Raw genomic sequence first — 17,974 nt, 5'->3', positions numbered from 1 at the left:
AAGACCTTGGGCCAAATGGACCCTTGTCCTGTGTGAGAGGACCTGGACTCCACTTCACTTCATTCCCTAATCCTGACCTGGGCACACCACATAGTCCCTTCCAGAGGCTGCAGAGGGAAAAGAAACAGGTTGAATGAAGGATCTCTGAGAATGAAGGATCTGTGGGCTGCATTCTCTTTTAAGACTGTTATGTTCCCTCGCTCCATTCTCCACCCCCACCCCTGTGCTTTCCCTCCCTTTTGGTCCCCAGTTTTATTTTATATGTTCACCTCTTTTTAAAAATGTGTGTATCTCTCTAGGTACTTGACTTGAACATCTCTGTGAGCCACGCAATTGTGAAATAGTTGAAGTTTTGTTCCCTCCCATTTTCATCAGGGCTGAACACTTAAGTCAGGGCTCTGGGATACCTACAGCAAGTATTCTGGACAGTAACCAACCAGCTGCTCTGTTGGCTTCCTTTTCACCTTCCTCTTTTCTCTTTCCTTCTTTCTTTTCACATCCTCTCTCTCTCTTCCATTTGGTCATTCATTCCTTCTTTGATTTCAGATGTGTTCACAATTCTTTCATCTGCAAATGTCCAGTGTGGTACTGCTGTTTTCTCAGGCTCACTTGGATCCCCCTTCCCCATTCTGCCTCCAAGGCAGGGCTTTTCTTAACTCCCATCTCTCCTGTCTCTGCCTCGGCCTCCATTGTCCCAAGGCTCCAAGAAAGGGACCAGTTCAGTCAGGCAGTAAATGCAACTGTGAGCCTTCTTTGATCTCCAGCAGTGGCTTATTTAATGTGTCAGTTCTCTGGAAATGAGTGTGTTTTAAACTTGGCCTTCCATACTTATGGCAAAATGCCAGGAGGAATACAGCACAAACAGATGAAGATTTTAAAATATCTCTAACCAAAATTATCATGAAGATTTTTAATGGTCTTTTCCTTTTCCTTTACTTTCTTTTACTGAATTATTTTATAAAGATACATGGTAGTGTTCCTGTCTTTGAGAGTTCATGTGTTTGGAGGAGAAATAACATATTATGTTCCATTTCATTTATTTACTCACTTAAGATGTCTATTGAGCACCTGTTCTAGAGTTGCAAGCTATTTTATCAATTACTTCCTTTTTTTCTTAAAGATGCCTTACGTGCTTTCAGTGTATGTCTGAAAGTAAGGCTCTGTTTCTGTTTTGGAAGCTAACGTTGTCTTGTCCAGATCTTACCCTTTGTTTAATCCCTCGTTTAAGGTGGGCATCCCTAAGACTGTGAGCCAACTGTGGATGAGGGTGGGGTTGCGGAAATGTGGCCAAGATTCCTAAAGCTCTTAGAGTGTTCTCTTTTCTCAGGCTAAAAATAAATTGAGATCAGAAAAATAGTGTACCAAAAGTGTTTTTGAGTGTGAATTCACATTTTAAAGCTAGCTTAATTCAGTTATATGTATTTTTCCTTTTTAGTTATATATTATTTCTATAGTCATTAGGATTTACCATAAAGGTTTCCATTTGTTTTATATTCTCTCTTTAGTATTACACTAAAGAATACCATAGCCACAAGCCCTCCTTGAGTTTTCTTTCCAAAGTGATGCTAATGATGGAGGGCAGAATCCAGATTATGTGTAACATACTCTGGTGTAGAGATAACTTAGGAAATTTACACTTGCTGTAATTTCAAAGATACATTTTGGGTTGATATAAGGTGTTCATACATAAAACTATATGAAATAGTCTTCTCACATAACTTATATATGCAAGTTACAACCATTTTTTGCTAATCTACCTAAATATTATTGCTGTATCTAGTGATTTAATTATTCTCTCTGAATTTCCCGTGTATGCAGGGAAAAAAAATGGGAATCTGTGGTGATTCAAGGGAAAGGATATTTTCCTTCTGCACCTGTGATCAGATTGTACATTCCAAACTACCACTTTAAGCCCTCAAAGAGAGCAGAACCTAGGTGTACGTAGTAGTACATGCTTTTGTGTATTTTCCTATAGAAGACTGACTAGTGATATGTTTCTCACACAGCCCTTTTCTAGAAGCATGGTCCTTTTAAAAAAATTGGATGTGACCTTTAGGTTCAGAAGAAAGTTAATAATTGGAAAAAATGGAAGTTTTTTTTTTTTTTTAAACATCTTCTATAGCTTTAATGAGTGCATTTTTTTATATTCACCAGAACCCAAACGGTTTTAGGATTATCACTGACTCAAAATATCCTATAGAAATACATCCTTAAATATAAGGTGTATGTAAGAGAAATGTTTGGGTATTCAACTTGCTTTATGTGAGTTTTATTAAATTATTTAATTACTGAAGATTGATGTAGTCCCTGAGCAGAGAGAGAATATAGAACAGAGGGAATTTATAAAATATGAACTAAAAAAATATATAACTTTTGATGATATTGAGGGATATTCTATTTCCCTATGTCAGGAGTCAAAATTTACCTGGAACACTTGGTTCTCTTTTTTAAATGGTATTCATTGGGAAAGATATTCTTTGGTTTTCCCTAGTTTGTTCTGATAACAACCCTCTAGATCCAGACATTTTTTCCTTGACTTAAATCTTCTACTGTGGGAATTTAAATCTAGTTTTTTTTTTTTCTCCTCTCCTGTGAATAATAAGACTACTTGTCTACTACTACTTTTGTAATAACCAACTATATGTTTAAACTCCATTAGGATGATCTTAATGTTTTTCTCCTGTTTTATGGGGTTTTTTTCCTTTTGTGCCATAAATTCTGTAACATGCATTTATTCTGGCCACTCTCTAGACTCCTTTCTATCCCCCTCTATGAGTCTTGCTATAAAGTATTCTATTTTATAGAATCTATACACAAATTCTAATAAATGACCAGTCTAATGCAAAGAGAGTAGGTGGCATCATGCTTTAGAAAGTGGAAGGACACTGATGTTGTATAGGTCAGGACTTAAACCTGAGTCTGGCCACTTTCTTGTCATGTGACTTGAGAAAGTTCTGAGTCTCCAGGCGATGCAGATTCCTACTTCAGAGGGTTTCTGTGAAGGTTAAGATTAAAGTGTAGCACCTAGCAAGATGCCTGGCTTATAGAAAGTGCTCATGAATGTTAGTTTTCCTTTCTTCTGTTTTTTTTTTTTAAGTCATGTTTCAAGAACAGAACTGGTTAGAAAAATCATTCTTATTGTAGCCATTCTTAATATATCATAGGGGTTCTGCACCAATTTTACTATTTAAATTGTAATACATCCCTAAATATAAGGTGTATGTCCATTAACTTAAGCTTATATTGTCATGATGATGATTATGCTTTTAAATTTATTGCTGTTTTGCCACCATGTGGTCTAATTGTTAGTTTAACTCCAATACAGTGGGAAACTTTACTAACTCTGCTGCTGTACTACCCCTCTGCTCCATTATCCTAGGCTCCATTAGGCGTTCAGTCAGTTGCCCTCGGTCCATCTCTTCTCAATCACCTTCCAGCGCAGACAGCCGCCCCTTTTCTGCTCAACAAATGACACCAGCATCCCGGCCAACTTCAGGGTCTCGGTCACATTCTTTAAACCGTGCCTCCTCCTACATGAGGCACGTGCCTCACACTAATGATGCCAGCTTTCCTAACTCTCAGATGGTAAGTCATCCATTCGGTCCCCTGAGATCACAGGAAGCACTACACTCAGGATTTAGGTGGCAAAGGGACCGGCCGGGAGTAAGACAGATTGAATTCCGGATCCTTGCTATAATTCAGCTCATGGTCTAGTGGAATTTGGGTTTTCCATCTCTCTTAACCTATAACTTAAAAAGCAGACTCCCCTATTTCATAGAATTGGGGATGGACACTGAGAATGGCATTTTATTTTCCATTTGCTAATGGTGTCGGATAATTTTGTTGAATTTCACCTGTGCAAGTATATCATTTTGCAGTGTACTGTGCAGTACAGCTGTAAATTTGGGGGAATTTGTTGGAGGGTAAATTTTCCTTAATGGACTTTTGATTAACAGGTTAGAAACCAAACCATTGATAAATTATCCTTAGAGGACTGAAGTATTAATATTGTTGATAATGTTTTCTTGATATTTAAAGTAACATATAGCATTCTCTCCTTAGCATGAATCCCAGAGATTTGTGTTGAAGAAGTCAGCGAATTTATTTTGCAACCAGTCTTACTTGTGGATGCTCAAATAGATATCTCTTTGTACCTACACATAGGCCAGGAACTTATTTAATTTGTTTATTTAATGTGGATCGTGTTCCCAAAGAGAAGAGTTTAGAAAATATAAATGAATTAATTTTACTTGGTAATAATCTATAATTATTTTCTCTAATCAAGAATTGCCTATGGTATATATAACAAATGAACTGACCAGGAAATCTTTTTAAAACACTTATATTTTTATTTTATTTTGAGCTACACAAACTATAACTCTGTGGAAGTGCCAAAGACACTCTTGGGAAATCATATCCATTTAATCCTAAGAATAAATGTAAAAGAAATTATTTTCTTTTTCACTGTTTTTTTTTTAATTAAAAGTGCATCATTTTTACCTAGAAATATCTTTCAGATTATAGTGGCACAATGAAATAAGACCCCCTCCAAATATCTGTATTCTTTCAAATTTAAGAGTGAGTCTTTGCGGCAACTGAGAACAAAGGAACAAGAAGACGATCTAACAAGTCAGACCTTATTTGTCCTCAAGGACATGAAGATCCGGTTTCCAGGAAAATCAGATGCAGAATCATTACTTCTGATAGAAGATGTGAGTATTTGACATATACAACATTTCAAGGAGCTCACTTTTTTTGTTATTCTCAAAATATTAAAATTTATTTCCTGATGGTGTTATTCTCAATGACATGTAAGCTTAACTGATGTTCTTTTCAACCTCAACAAACTTTAGAAAATGCAGGGGTTATTTTAATTATTATGATCCATGAGCAGTGAGATCACGTAATCAGTAATGCAAAAAATTTTTTAGTGTCTAGTCCTATTTTAATGATGCAATTGCTTCATGAAGCGAGACTAATTACTGTTAAATAATTACTGCTCTTAATGATGAAAGAAATATCAACGTTAAGCCTCCTTCTGTAAAGATTTAGAAGGATCTAACATGTAATGAGTTGTAATGAAAAAAATAGAGCCCTGGGTATAAAATATCAAGAATATTTGAATGTGACACCGTGAATGGTTTTTGTCAAATTGTCAAATGGCTTATATTGGGTGTGTTTTTCTTGTTATAAACACATTTGCACCACCCAGTGGAACATTCTAAAATGACACAGTCCTAAAAATTCACATTAAAGTCAATGACTTATTACTTATTCCTATTTTAGAAAGAAGGTCAAGTTATTCAGATATTTCAGGTGAAAGAGCATTCCTTCAAAGATTGGTTTCCTTTAGAAACATCAGGCTCAAATTGACATTCCTAGGTAATCCCTCAGTAACAGAAGATTGTTTTTTCTGGTTTCCCTGTTTTGTTTAGTTTTGGTTGGGATTTTGGTTTTTGGTTTGTAGTTTTTGGGGTGTTTTTGTTTTTGTTTTTTTGGGAGGTTTTTTTTTGGTTTGTTTTTGTTGTTGCTGTTTTTGTTCCAGAGGAGAAGGCACCATCTAGTGGCCAGTTGGAAGATAAGATCCAGAATGATGCACTTGGTGCTTTTCACATTTTATCATTACTTTAGACCTAGCTGAAGCAACTGTCTTTCTGAAACAAAACAAACAATCCCTCCCCAACAAATAATAATAAAAATTTAACTTTATTAATTTAAAAAATTAATAGTGACAATTTCTACTTTGTAATCATGACATAATTATAAGCAAAATCACCAAATACTGTACATTATTTTGTTATATGAATATTTAAAAAACTGAAAATGGCATCTTACTTACAAACAAGCTGATATTTGTTACATCAAGGAAAAAGGAGAAAAAACAAACACTAGTTATAAAGCATTCTGTAGGTGTGTTTTTATTTGCATATTACCTTAATCAAATTCTCTTCTAGGTAAAGACAAAAATTCTGTACCATTTTACTCATATTTCTTAGAGATATTAGTTATACACCAACCTTTTAAATCAGGTAGAAGAAAAATTAGATAGAGAGTAGAACTAATATTTGTGGCTGATGTGATCGTTTTATAAAGAATATTGGCTTACATAATTAATAAAATATAGTGGATAATTATATAAGACATTAGATTGTTTACTATATATTTACTATATGCAGAAAATATTTTAATTGTTTGCTACTGAATATATATTGCTGGAGTATATATTCAGAATTTTTGCAGATTTTTACAACAAAAACCCAATAAAAATGAAACAAATGGATAATAGAATCCTAATTACATATAAGCTACCTTCTGATGTATTGTTCAATAATCTGTTATTATATAGGGTGATGTGGTAAATATAGCTCTTGGAATTAAAATGGGAAATCTGTGTTTTGGGCTTCTTCCCAGTCCTATGTACCTGAAGACATTTGACTTCCATTTATTAGAGACTGTGTACTTTTTGTAGCAAGAAGAGGAAACTTTGGATTCTGATGGTTTCTTTACTTTAACTTAGAAATCTTTGCACATGTCTTTATGAAAGTAGACATTCTTTATTTCAAGTAATATTACAGTGCTTCTGTTTCACAAATTAATTAGTAAAGTTCATTTCAACTCATTCATTTACTCTTCGTTACTTTTGAGGAAAATTTTAAACTAAATTTCTTAATGTTTCTCCCCCAAAACAGATCATTGATAACTGGAAATATCATAAAACAAAAGTGGCTTCATATTGGCTTATAAAATTGGACTCTGTAAAACAACGGAAAGTGAGTAGTGCCAAAAAAATAGATTTGCCCTTTGGGGTTATGTATTAAGATCATTAAATCATATTCATAATCAAACTATGTTCATGTTCATTTATTTACTCATTTCTTCACCAAATATTTATTACACAGCTACTGTGTTTCAGGTACTGTTCTAGGTTCTAAGGATAAACAAAATGAATTTAAGAAAAGCCCCATCATCTCATAGATCTTATATTTTAGTTAAGGTCTTTGATAATAAACAATGTGTAATAGAATGTAGGGTAGTTTTAAGTTCCATGAAGAAAAATAAGTGATGGTGAAAAACAGCTAGAAGGTAACCTTAGAGCAGAGACATAAATGGGCTAGTGCTGTGCAGATACCTGCAAGTACGAGGTATCAGGAGGAGGGAAGAGCAGTTACCAAGGCCCTGAGTCACAAGTCAGCTGGATGTGTGCACGAGGCACAGAAGGCATCATTTCGTTCCCTTTGGATAGGATAGTTGGCCTGTGGCAGTGAAGAGTGAAGTGGTAGTGAACACTGAAGTGGGATGCGTGGGCCGGGTCAGATCACAGCTTCAGAGGCTGTATGAACACTGTGGCTTTTATACCAAGTGATGGGAGGTCACTGGAAAATTTTGAGCAGAAGAGTTACATAGTCTGGTTTATAGTTTATAAGGATCGTGAGAGCTTAGAGAATAGAAGTGGGGGAGAGGGAATGTGGCAGCATAGAAGCAGAGGCCAACTAGAAGGTATTTAGGGTGATGGAGGCAAGAGCTAATGGTTGATTGGCTGGGGGGAGTAACTGAATGGGCGGATGCTGTTGAAGAGCAGGGGTTTCCTGCTATTATTACTGTTGTTTCATTTCACTTTGATTTTGGTTTTGGATGTACTAAGGCTGACATATTGATTAGGCATCCAGTTGAAGGTATTGACTGTGTAGTTGTATATATGAGTTTTCGAGTTCAGAGCTAAGGCTGTGTATGGAGATACAAAATTTAGGGGTCAACCAGGATAGTTAAACTGGTAGGACTAGATGAGATTACCTCCAGAGTGAGTGTGGTCAGGAAAGAGAAGAGTTTTAGGAGCTGAGCCCTTCGCCACATCTACCTGTAGAAACCAGAGACAGGTGTGTGTGTGTGTGTGTGTGTGTGTGTGTGGGTGTGGGTGTGTGTGTGTGTGTTGGGGGAATGGAGTTAACCTAAGGGGACCAAGAAGGAACAGCCTGTGTGGCATGAAAAACCATGAGAACTGGGTGTCCCTGAAGCCAAGCTAGGAAATTATTTTAAGGACAGAGTGATCAGCTGAGTCGGATGTGGCTGATCGGGGCTGTATGGTGAGCAGGAAGACCTGACTGCTGTTTTTGGTAATAAGAAGTTAGCAGTTACCTCATCATAACAATTAGGGGAATGGTAGGGAGTACACTTGAGTTAGTTTCAAGGGATGAAAGGCACAGAGGAAAAAAACACAGCACAGGCTCTTTTTCGAGGAGTTTTGCTGTAGAGAGGATAGGGAAAATATGGTAGCTGGAGAGCGATGTGGGTTAATGACAAGGTTTTGTTTTGTTTTGTTTTTAAAGATGAAGATATTTGCAGTTGTTTGTGTGCTGATGAAAATGATGTAGAAGACAGGAATGGCACAGAAAATAGAGGTGATAGAAAATCCTTGTGTAAGTAAGCTGGGATGGTTTGTCCTAACCAGGAGCATTTGTTCTAGTAGGAGAAGGCAGAGTCTGGTATCATGGAGGGAAGATGTAAAGGTTTTCTTCTGCTGGGGAGGGGTTTTAGAGATTGAAGGAGATAGTAAAATGTATGTGATGGTTATCTTGGACAGTAGGAGAGGGGAGTGGCCAGCAAGCCTGCCTAGCCCGTCAAATGCACTGCAATATTATTTGTGGGGAGGTATATTATATTAGTAGCTTTAATTAAGTTGTATTCCTTCAGGAATGCAAGCTATCGTTTCCTCTTCCAAGATTTATTGCTAATAAGCTGAAAGTTGACACTGATCCAGTGATGACTTTTAAATTATATACTTTCATTTGAGTGAACTGAATTCACAATTTAGCATTAACACATTGAACAAATAATTACTTGGTGTTCTGACACGTGCCAAATACTGGGCTGCTGTTAAGGAAGCTATAGCAAAGCTGGTACAGAGGTAGACTGAAAACATGTTATAAGCCCTGAATACATGTTTGCCAAGTCACTGACTGTGGCCTTGATTGATTAAAATAAGGACTTCTTACTAGAATTGGAACCCTAAATTTCCTCAAGTCCATATACCTTTTGTAATCTATAAGATGGAAAACTGTAGGTTAAGTTGCTAATTAAAATGAAAAAGTCCAGAAGCAGATGAAAGAATTTATTATTTAAAAGCAGTAGAGAAAAGATAATTAACCCCCCCCCCCCATGATACTAAAGCAATTGACTACCTATTTGTAAGAAAATGAGTTTGGAGTCTTATCTCTCACCATATGCAAAAATACATTCTAGATAGATTATAGCTTTATTTGTAAAAAGAGAAACTATCAAAAGCTTAAAAGAAAAGGGTATGTTTGTAACCTTACAATGGGGGAACCACTTCTTAAGAAAGACCTCAAACACAGAAAACTTAAAGAAAATATTAATAGCTTTGATTACGTGAAAACTTTGAAACAAAAAAGCAGAAGCTGTGAGGAGAATGGGGTGAGGGGTATTGAGGAAGATAGATATTTGCAGCACATAAAACCCAAAGTAACACCAATAAAACAAAACCTCCTACAAATCAACCAGCAAAAGACAAACTACCCTATAAATATTAATAAATAAAATGGCAAAGTACATAAAAAGGCCATGAAAAGACAATTTATGGATCTTCAAATAGCCAATTAACATATAAATAGATACTTGGCCTCACTAATGATGAAGGAAAAGCAAGTAAAAACCATCATATTGGCAAAAATTAATAAGACAGATAATATCAGTGATGGAAATAGTATGCATAGAAGAGCCCTTGCTATACTATTAGAGGGAGAATACTACACTAGTACAACAGGAACAGTGATATGCAGTATCTATTAAAATGACAAATGTTCATAACCTTATGACTCAGCAAAACTACTTTCAGCGTTCTATCCTACAGAATAATTGTGTGAGTATAGCAAAGATTGACATCCATGAGCATTCGTTGCCATGGTCTTTGTGAAAGTAAAACATTTGAAGCAGCCTAAATGTCTTATCAGTAGATTTATGTTTAAATAAATATTAGTGCATTCACACTACTTAATTGCAACACATTGAATATGCTGCTGAAATCATAGATCTTAACCTAAGAGGTAGAACAGGACCATGACTTACAACATAGGAAACATACATACATTAGTAAAATTAGCCAAACTTTACTAATTATGACTGAAGGATATAGTCCATAAGCCCAGGAGGCCATGAGCCCATCAGCTGTCAGGTGTCCCTTTTCAAATGCCCAGAGGCATTCTGGGTTCAGGGTGGTAAGTGCCAACTGTGTATGGATCACCTTAGTACAGAGGGAGACTTCCAGATTTGCGTGGCCTTCACTTTCCTTCTCCATGAGTCACCCATGTAGTCTTTGTGACTAATTTCCATTCTCTAGCCAGCTGAGATGAAAAGGTGGATTGACTATGTTGTCTGATAGAACTCTCTGCAAAGATGGTGATATTCTTTATTCGTGATGTCCAGTACAGTGGTCACTAGATACATGTAGCCATTGATTGAGCATTTGAAATGTGGCTATTGTGATTGAGGAATTAAACTTTTAATTTTAATTAATTTAAATTTAAAGAGCCAAATGTGTCTAGAGGCTACTGTAGTTGATAGAACTTTCTCATTTATCTTTTTGCTAGAAAATTTTATTAGAGGGTTTGCAAGAATGTCCAGTAAGGTCATCATTGTCCTGGGCATCTCAAAGAAGCGATGCCTCTGTCAACTTGTTCCCTTTTGTATACCTGCCAAAAAGGATATCGAGATAGCAAATTAAATGAACACATCATGTTGTACAATAATATATATTGTCCCATTTTAAATGACTTATGTGCATGTACTATTTTAAACTATTTTATTAAAATACTATTTTATTAAATACTACTTATTAAAATAAGTATTTTATTTTATATATATTTATATTTTACAAATATAATTTATACATATTTACAGATAAAAGATTATTTTATATATAAAATAAACTATTTTATTAAAAAATTAAAAATGACTTATGTGTATGTACTTCAAAGTTTTTTTCTTTAAAACATTTTTACAAACCAGGTACCAAGTTGTTAAGATGATGTTTTTCTCAAGGGTAGGTAGAGGTACTGAGCCAGGGGAACAAAAGCGGTGACATTTGGTGTCATTATTGTTTTTGTGTATTTCTCCGTATTTTTTTCAAGCTAAAATAATCTTTTTAAAAATGACAGAATGACAGGGAGACACAGGCATTCCTCTTAGGGCTGTCTGGACTACCCTGTCCCCCACAATCAGATATTAGTTTTCTTTATTCTAAGTCCTTATGGCACTTTTACTCATTTGTACTTACACGATCTGCCTTGAGAGGTTTTTATACTGATTTTTTCCCACTTCTCTAAAAGCCAGGGGCTTGTCTTACTTTGTAGTCACCGCAGGAGGATTTCTGTAAACACTTATTAGGATGATTCAGTTCTAGACTCTTAGGAACTCTGTTGATGGCAGGCTAGCTTCTTTCTGCTTCCGTTTTTCTTCACTAGTGATGTGTGTTTATTTGAACAGCATCAGCAAATTAAGACACTGTTATTCTGCTTTTTAAATGTGGTTTGAGGAGGTCTGATAAACATGGCATGGGATGATCAGATGATGTGTGTGCATAGTAATATTTGTGAATTGGAAGAAACTGTTTCATGTTTTAGGATTGTTATGCTCAATTTGGTTTATAAATTTTGAGTGAAATTAAACAGTTGCTTATAAATTTACTTGCAAGTACTTTTTGCCAGTATCTGCTTCTCCCTTACTGATGTACTCTATGGGTATTTGGAAGGAGTTATGTTTGTGTAATCCTTTCCTCCGCATCTCCATCTCTGTGTTTATCCAAACTGTTTTGTTACAGAAGTGGAGAAAGCATCAGTGTGGGGGGCATGGTGCTTAGTACAACTTATATACCTAGTTACCTTTTCTTTGAGCCCTTTTGTTGGTACTTTCAGCATAAACCAAAAGTACTATTTATCTTCCATCCCCGTAAAAAGTAGTAAGACATCCCATCTTCAAAACAAATCTTGTTAAAGTCCCATAGTTTAGACTATCTAAGCAATTATAGTAAAACTTCTACATAGGTAATTTAATAGATGGTTCTATTTTTGGCAGAAGAATTTGTAGCTTGAATTTTGACTCTAAGCAGTAAGGGCTGATTTTAATAGAGCAAATTCATCCTGTCAGGTTGACCACTTTCATGGATGCCCTGAAAGATGGTTCAGGAATGGTAGGCTAGGCTGTGATGAGAAAGGAAAAGCCCAGAATTTACACACTTGCAACCCATTTGTGGCAATTCTCTTACTGTGGTCATGATCGCTATGTTTCCCTTTCTTCCCTCAAACATTTTATTCTTTAAGACCCTTTTCTAAAATGGATTGTAAGTGCTCAGATACGGGGTAGAAGGTGAGACACTCCTAGGAAAAGAAACAGAAGGCAGCTTTCAGCAGCAATCATACTGTGATGGCATTTCTCCCCCTACTTAAGCAAGGGTCATTGAAGAGCTCTCACCCATGAGTAATTACTTGAATAATAAGGAAATGAATTTCTGGAAAACTTTTCCTTTCTGTAAAATTAACCCTGCCAAGTTTATAGGTTCTTTCACTCATGCTCACAAAAGGAAGCATAACAAATACACTCATCATGAATGCAAATCATTAGGCCAGCCAGTAGTATAGAGGTCTTGAGCTCTGACATAAAGAGAGAGTTTTTAATTGGGATTTTTTTTAAACATTTTGTTCACTTAATCAGTAGCATTAGAATGAATTAAGTGAAATACTTAAAATTTAGCTTAGATAAATATAGAGATATATGGTGAAAATAATCATTGAGACAAAGTTAAATATGTTTGTCTGATATCTTTATATATATATGTATATCTAAAATGTTATTTATCAAAATTTTTTCCCTCTACCTCTTCCCAATCTTGTTTATTTCCAATGAAATGAGAGGTAAAGTGACATATGAGAATGAGTGACTGAAATATTTTTTTCTTGTGACATGAGAGCCAGTATAATAATGAGTTGAAAAGTGCATTGAAAAAAGATTTTAAAAGCTAAAAATGTTATATGTTAATATTACATAGTGGAAAGAGGTACTAGACTTGAAGTCACATCGATTTGGGTTCACTACTGCCTCTGCCCTTTACTCGGGGCAGGTGACTTCTCAGAACTTCTCTGAGATTTGTAACATAAAGTATTGGAGGGTTCTTGTGATGTGACACTTCATAGGGAGGGTGCTCTGGCCTTGGAGGGTATGAAATGCAGGCTGATGTAGAGTATGTAGAAATGAGGTGTAAAAAATTGTCTGCTGGGTTGTAATATATTAGCCATTTATTTGCCTATCTGTTTGAAACCTGTGCTATTACTTACTATAAAGCCAAAACACTGCATCCAAGAGAACAAAAAGAAACCTAGAATGTGGGTCACCGTAGTATGTAGAATTAGATATTATAAAAAAATTACCTGTTTAGAAGACCAGAGATTTAACTACTTTACATTTAGATGTGGGTTAATCAGATCTATCCTTCTTAGGGCCGGGATGATAGTAATCATTGGAAGCTGTGTCAGCTTGGTCTCCTGGGGAGCAGAGATAAGATAGAATTGGAAGTGAAAGAGATTTATAAGAGAAAACACCTCCAAAAAATAAAAGAGAGAGTTCAAGTAGGTAGGAAGAACCTTCAGATTGCTATTTGCACCTGACAGTGGTGAAGGGAGCTCAGGAGGGTTGGGGAAGAAAAACCTAAACTAGTGAAGTTCTCTGATGGGGAGCCAGAATAAAGGTTGCCTGTAGAGGAACCTTGCTAGATGAAAATGACCCCTCTATGGTTCTCCCATCCATACTCAATCCTTTGGTTGGGAGCAGAGGAGAGCATAAGCTTGAATGTAGCAGTGGCTCCTGAACGGGGAAGCTGTCAGTTAACTGCACTCTTGAAAGCAGGGTGAGTCCAATGGCATCCCTCAAAGGCTGTATGTAATATGATTTAAGTTGACAAACACTTATTGGTTGCCATTTTGTATAAGAACTATGCTAAGCACATTGGAGATTTGGGGAGTTGTTCACTCATTCATTTAGTTACTTGCTCATTCTAACATGCATTCAACAATATTGATTGGGGGACCACCATGTCCCAAGCACTATTCTAGGTGCAGAATGCCTAAAACTCTCATTGAAATCTTTTTTCCATTTATGGGCCATTGTTGAAATAAGTATCTCCCTTTTCCTGTTCCAGAATCAAAGCATTTGCTGGTTGCTCATTAAAATGTTATAAAACTCTAAGATTAGAACCCACAAACACAAACTCTTTCACCTGCCTTATTTCAGATTTTCCTTAATGGATGTAAACTTTAAAGGTCAAGGATGAGGGAATTAAATACTGAAAGGAATCCTCACCAGGTGAAAATGGAAACAGCTAATCTTATTTAACATCATGTTGCGGTAACTCCACACAGTTGCATAATTTAGCTTTCTGCGAAGAATACAGCTGGTTTATATAATTTATAAGGAATATATGTTAAGTATGAAAATATTGCAGTGTTGGTGCACTGTGAAGAATGCCAGATTTGCTGAAAAGCTTATTCTCTGATGTGATATCTAGGCATAAACTAAGATTGGAGGATGAAGAGAAATATATAGTGATAGTAAGCTTATACTATATTTGCATTTATGTGGGGGTTCTATAAGATCTTTGTTGATCAAGTGTTTGTTCTCTAAATAGCAATTTCTTTTTAATACCCAGTGTAGTTGCTTCTGCATGCATTTTGATGTTATTATTTTCCATCTCTTTTTCATTTGGGCTGAAATCGATGCTGTACAGAGTGGTTCATTTTGCATCAGCAGAAATGCCTTTACCCTATAGCCATGGCTACTGCATGCACCATTAGTACAGCATGTAGTGATTTTAATGTTATTTCTAAACCTCCCTCACCTCATGCCATTATTTTAATTTAGAACCAACTGTTCAGCCATATGGGGCAGTTTGTCACTCAACATCTGTATGTTCTTGTAAAATATGAATCTGTGTACTTCATGCCTTCAAATGTGCTATATTTCATATGGAAAAGACAAATCTTTCCATTTTATTAATGTTTTCATTGAATGAATCTCCCATTTATTTTTTTCCCTCGGAGAGCTTAATGTTGGATCAGGATGTTTTTAAAAGTCACAATGTCAGGAAAGGATACTTGTATTCTATAACTTAGCCTCACTTGAGTCCACAGATAAACACAAAGGGCACCTTGCTGGCCATTTGTTTTCATGTTTTGCAAGTTAGTCATCTTCTATCCTTTTTGTTCTAACCCCAAAGCACCCAGTTATCCAAAATAGCATTACACATGAGCTAGCGTTAGTTTACCTCTTTCCAGTCTGATTTCTTGCCTGTCTGCTCTCTGTATTGCTTAAATTATTCAGTGGATGTTTTGTTAAAGGTGCAGTTAGTGTCTCCCCATCTGTATAGCCTTTTAAGCAGATTAGACCCTTTGCCCTGGCCCTGATGGAGGGGGTGCCTGGGCAGTCTTCTCTGTACACTACGACACCACCCATTTTCCCAAGTGTTACTTGACTAGAGGCAAATCTGAATCCCAGAAGTGACAATTTGATTCTTTTCTAGGATTTGTTGTTGACACCTGGTTAGATCGAAGTAATTGTGAAGTAATTTTGAGTTGCTGGGTAGTGCTTAGGAGGAAAGATCTCTCTAAACTGCTGTCCACTTACCAGCTGTGCAATCTTGGCAAAATTACTTATCTGCTCCATTCCTGAGCGTTCTCATCCATAAAATGAGACCCCAAAATGTCCTCAAAACAAACAAAAAAATTTTCATAACCATTAGGCAATACAACCTAACTTACCTGAATTCCATTGATGACAATAACCTGACAGGAAGTTATGTATTATTTTTGTCTTGTCTCTTGGTTTGCATGTTAACATATTTTCCTGAAGCAATAGTAATGTGTATGATTATGGAATCTAGCCTCAAGATGTTTTGAAAAGGGACCGTGGGCCAATTTGTGTCTACCTTATATTTTTGTTTTGAGGACTAAATGAATTGCTATACGTAAAAGTGTTTAGAACAATCCCTGGTCCACAGCAAGGTCCATAGTAAGCCCTCAATAAGTGTTAGCTTTGATTTTTACCTTGTCTGCATAGATTTCACTTTGCTTCAAAGAATAGTTTCACTAAGATAAACACCTGCTGAGCCTCGGGGATGTGGTAAGGTTGCTTTTTTTTTTTTTTTTAAACCCCAAGATGAGCATAATGCTTCTCTTTATGTGGATAATGGTTTATATTAATTAAACAGGAAATTAAAATAAAGCAAGCTAATTATTAATAGGGGAAGAATGGGGGATGAAGGGATCATAGGTCAGTGGCAGGTAAAGGTCTCCCTGTATACATTCACCAGGTGAATAGGTAAGGGGAGACTGTCCCAAGCAGAGGCAGGAGTGTATGTGAATGCTCAGAGTGGAGATGAGGGACTCAGGTTCTTGTACTCTTGGTTTGCATGCCCACGTGCCCTCCAAATTATAGGTCTCTCTAACCCATTCCTTTCTCCAGAACCAGGTGCCTCCTTTAAAACTGAAGGCAAAGAGAAGCAAAGGAGAATATATGTTCCCCATAAGCGGCTCAGAAGAAACAGGGGCAAGTTCCTGGGTTGCCTAGATCATACTAGTCTCATGGTTTTGAGAAACCACTCAGCAGAGATGCTCGTGTTGCCAGAGGCCGAGAATATTTTATTCATATCTCCATGTTGGAGAAATATCAGGAGTAGAGCAGAAACATTCTTCACCCCTAACTCCCTGGCCATTTCAGAAGTTGCTTTTTGTCATGTGTGTGTGAGAACATTAGACCATCATGGTTTTAAAATATCCTCTAAAGTGAGAATAAAGCACATACAGAGTAGTGGCCAAGAGGTGTCCACGAAGCAATGTACTAGTTCGGTGCTTCATATAGAGCAGGCAGACCATACATGTTAGCCGCCCTTCTTTTTGGTTCTTATATATCACATGTATTTTACCATAAAATGTATTCAAAAAGAAATAAGTAATCTATAACCTCAAAGCTATAAAGCTGAATAATTATTTAATAATAGAGTATGAAAGGGGCACCTGGGTGGCTCAGTCCTTTGAGTGACAGACTCTTGATTTTGGCTCAGGTCATGAAATGGAGCCCTGGGGCTCTGCCGTCAGGGGGGAGTCTGCTCTTCTCCTTCTCCCTCTGTCCTTTTCCCCTCTGTAAAATAAATTAACAAATCTTAAAAAAAATAGTAGAATATGAAATTAATGTAAATATGGCTACTTTTAAAATTTTTTCCTGCATTACAACTTTTGGCCTGTTATTACTCACATAGAAAGTAGGAAGGAGGGGCGCCTGGGTGGCTAGGTGGGTTAAGCCTCTGCCTTCGGCTCAGGTCATGATCTCAGGGTCCCGGGATCAAGCCCTGCATCAGGCTCTCTGCTCAGCGGGGAAGCCTACTTCTTCCTCTCTCTCTCTGCCTGCCTCTCTCTGCCTACTTGTGATCTCTGTATGTAAAAACAAAAAACAAACAAACAAACAAAAACCCAAAAACAAAATCTTTAAAGAAAGTAGGAAGGAAAATAGAGAAATGACTTAAATGTATCATTTACTGCTAGTGTGGACACTTCCACCACATCAGTCATGGGTACTGCTTTCCACCTTAAGAAAATATAGAGGTAAACTAATAGATTAAATGAAAATTGTAAAAAATATAAAGGTATGCATTCATGCCCAATGGACATAGCAGTATTCTTGTGAGTAATTCATAGTAAAGTTTAAAAAATAAATCCTTCTTAAACATTTGTTATTTGTAGTAACAAGCTTTTCCCAAGCGACTTTATTGTAGATTGCATTCTCTCTCCTTATTCTCTGCCCCCTCATCTGACATGCCCCTGACCTGCTGTGGGGGTTGTAGCACTGTTCCCACTTCATGGGGAAGGAAGCGGAAACGGGAAGGGAAAGCCTGAGGCTGCTCACGCCATTCCTCATGAGAAGC

At 36.6% G+C, this 17,974-nt stretch overlaps 1 protein-coding gene across 8 annotated transcripts in view; it reads left to right on the top strand.

Annotated features, from left to right (window-relative positions):
* Nucleotides 1–17,974, top strand: part of TTLL7 (tubulin tyrosine ligase like 7) — a 149,595-nt gene that overhangs the window by 98,613 nt on the left and 33,008 nt on the right. For all 8 annotated transcript variants that reach the window (XR_009345051.1, XM_059135639.1, XM_059135633.1 and 5 more), the window contains 3 exons: nt 3,380–3,585; nt 4,578–4,712; nt 6,690–6,770. Coding sequence is in view for 7 of the 8 variants with exons in the window: in XM_059135639.1 (XP_058991622.1) it covers nt 3,380–3,585; nt 4,578–4,712; nt 6,690–6,770 (422 nt within the window). In the remaining variant the exon portion in view is untranslated. The remainder of the gene's footprint in view (nt 1–3,379; nt 3,586–4,577; nt 4,713–6,689; nt 6,771–17,974) is intronic.

The sequence above is a fragment of the Mustela lutreola genome, chromosome 10, assembly GCF_030435805.1.
Source record: "Mustela lutreola isolate mMusLut2 chromosome 10, mMusLut2.pri, whole genome shotgun sequence".
NCBI classification, from domain to species: Eukaryota; Metazoa; Chordata; class Mammalia; order Carnivora; family Mustelidae; genus Mustela; species Mustela lutreola.
Note: the sequence above shows the minus strand (reverse complement) of the source record. Positions and strands in the feature narration are given on the sequence as shown.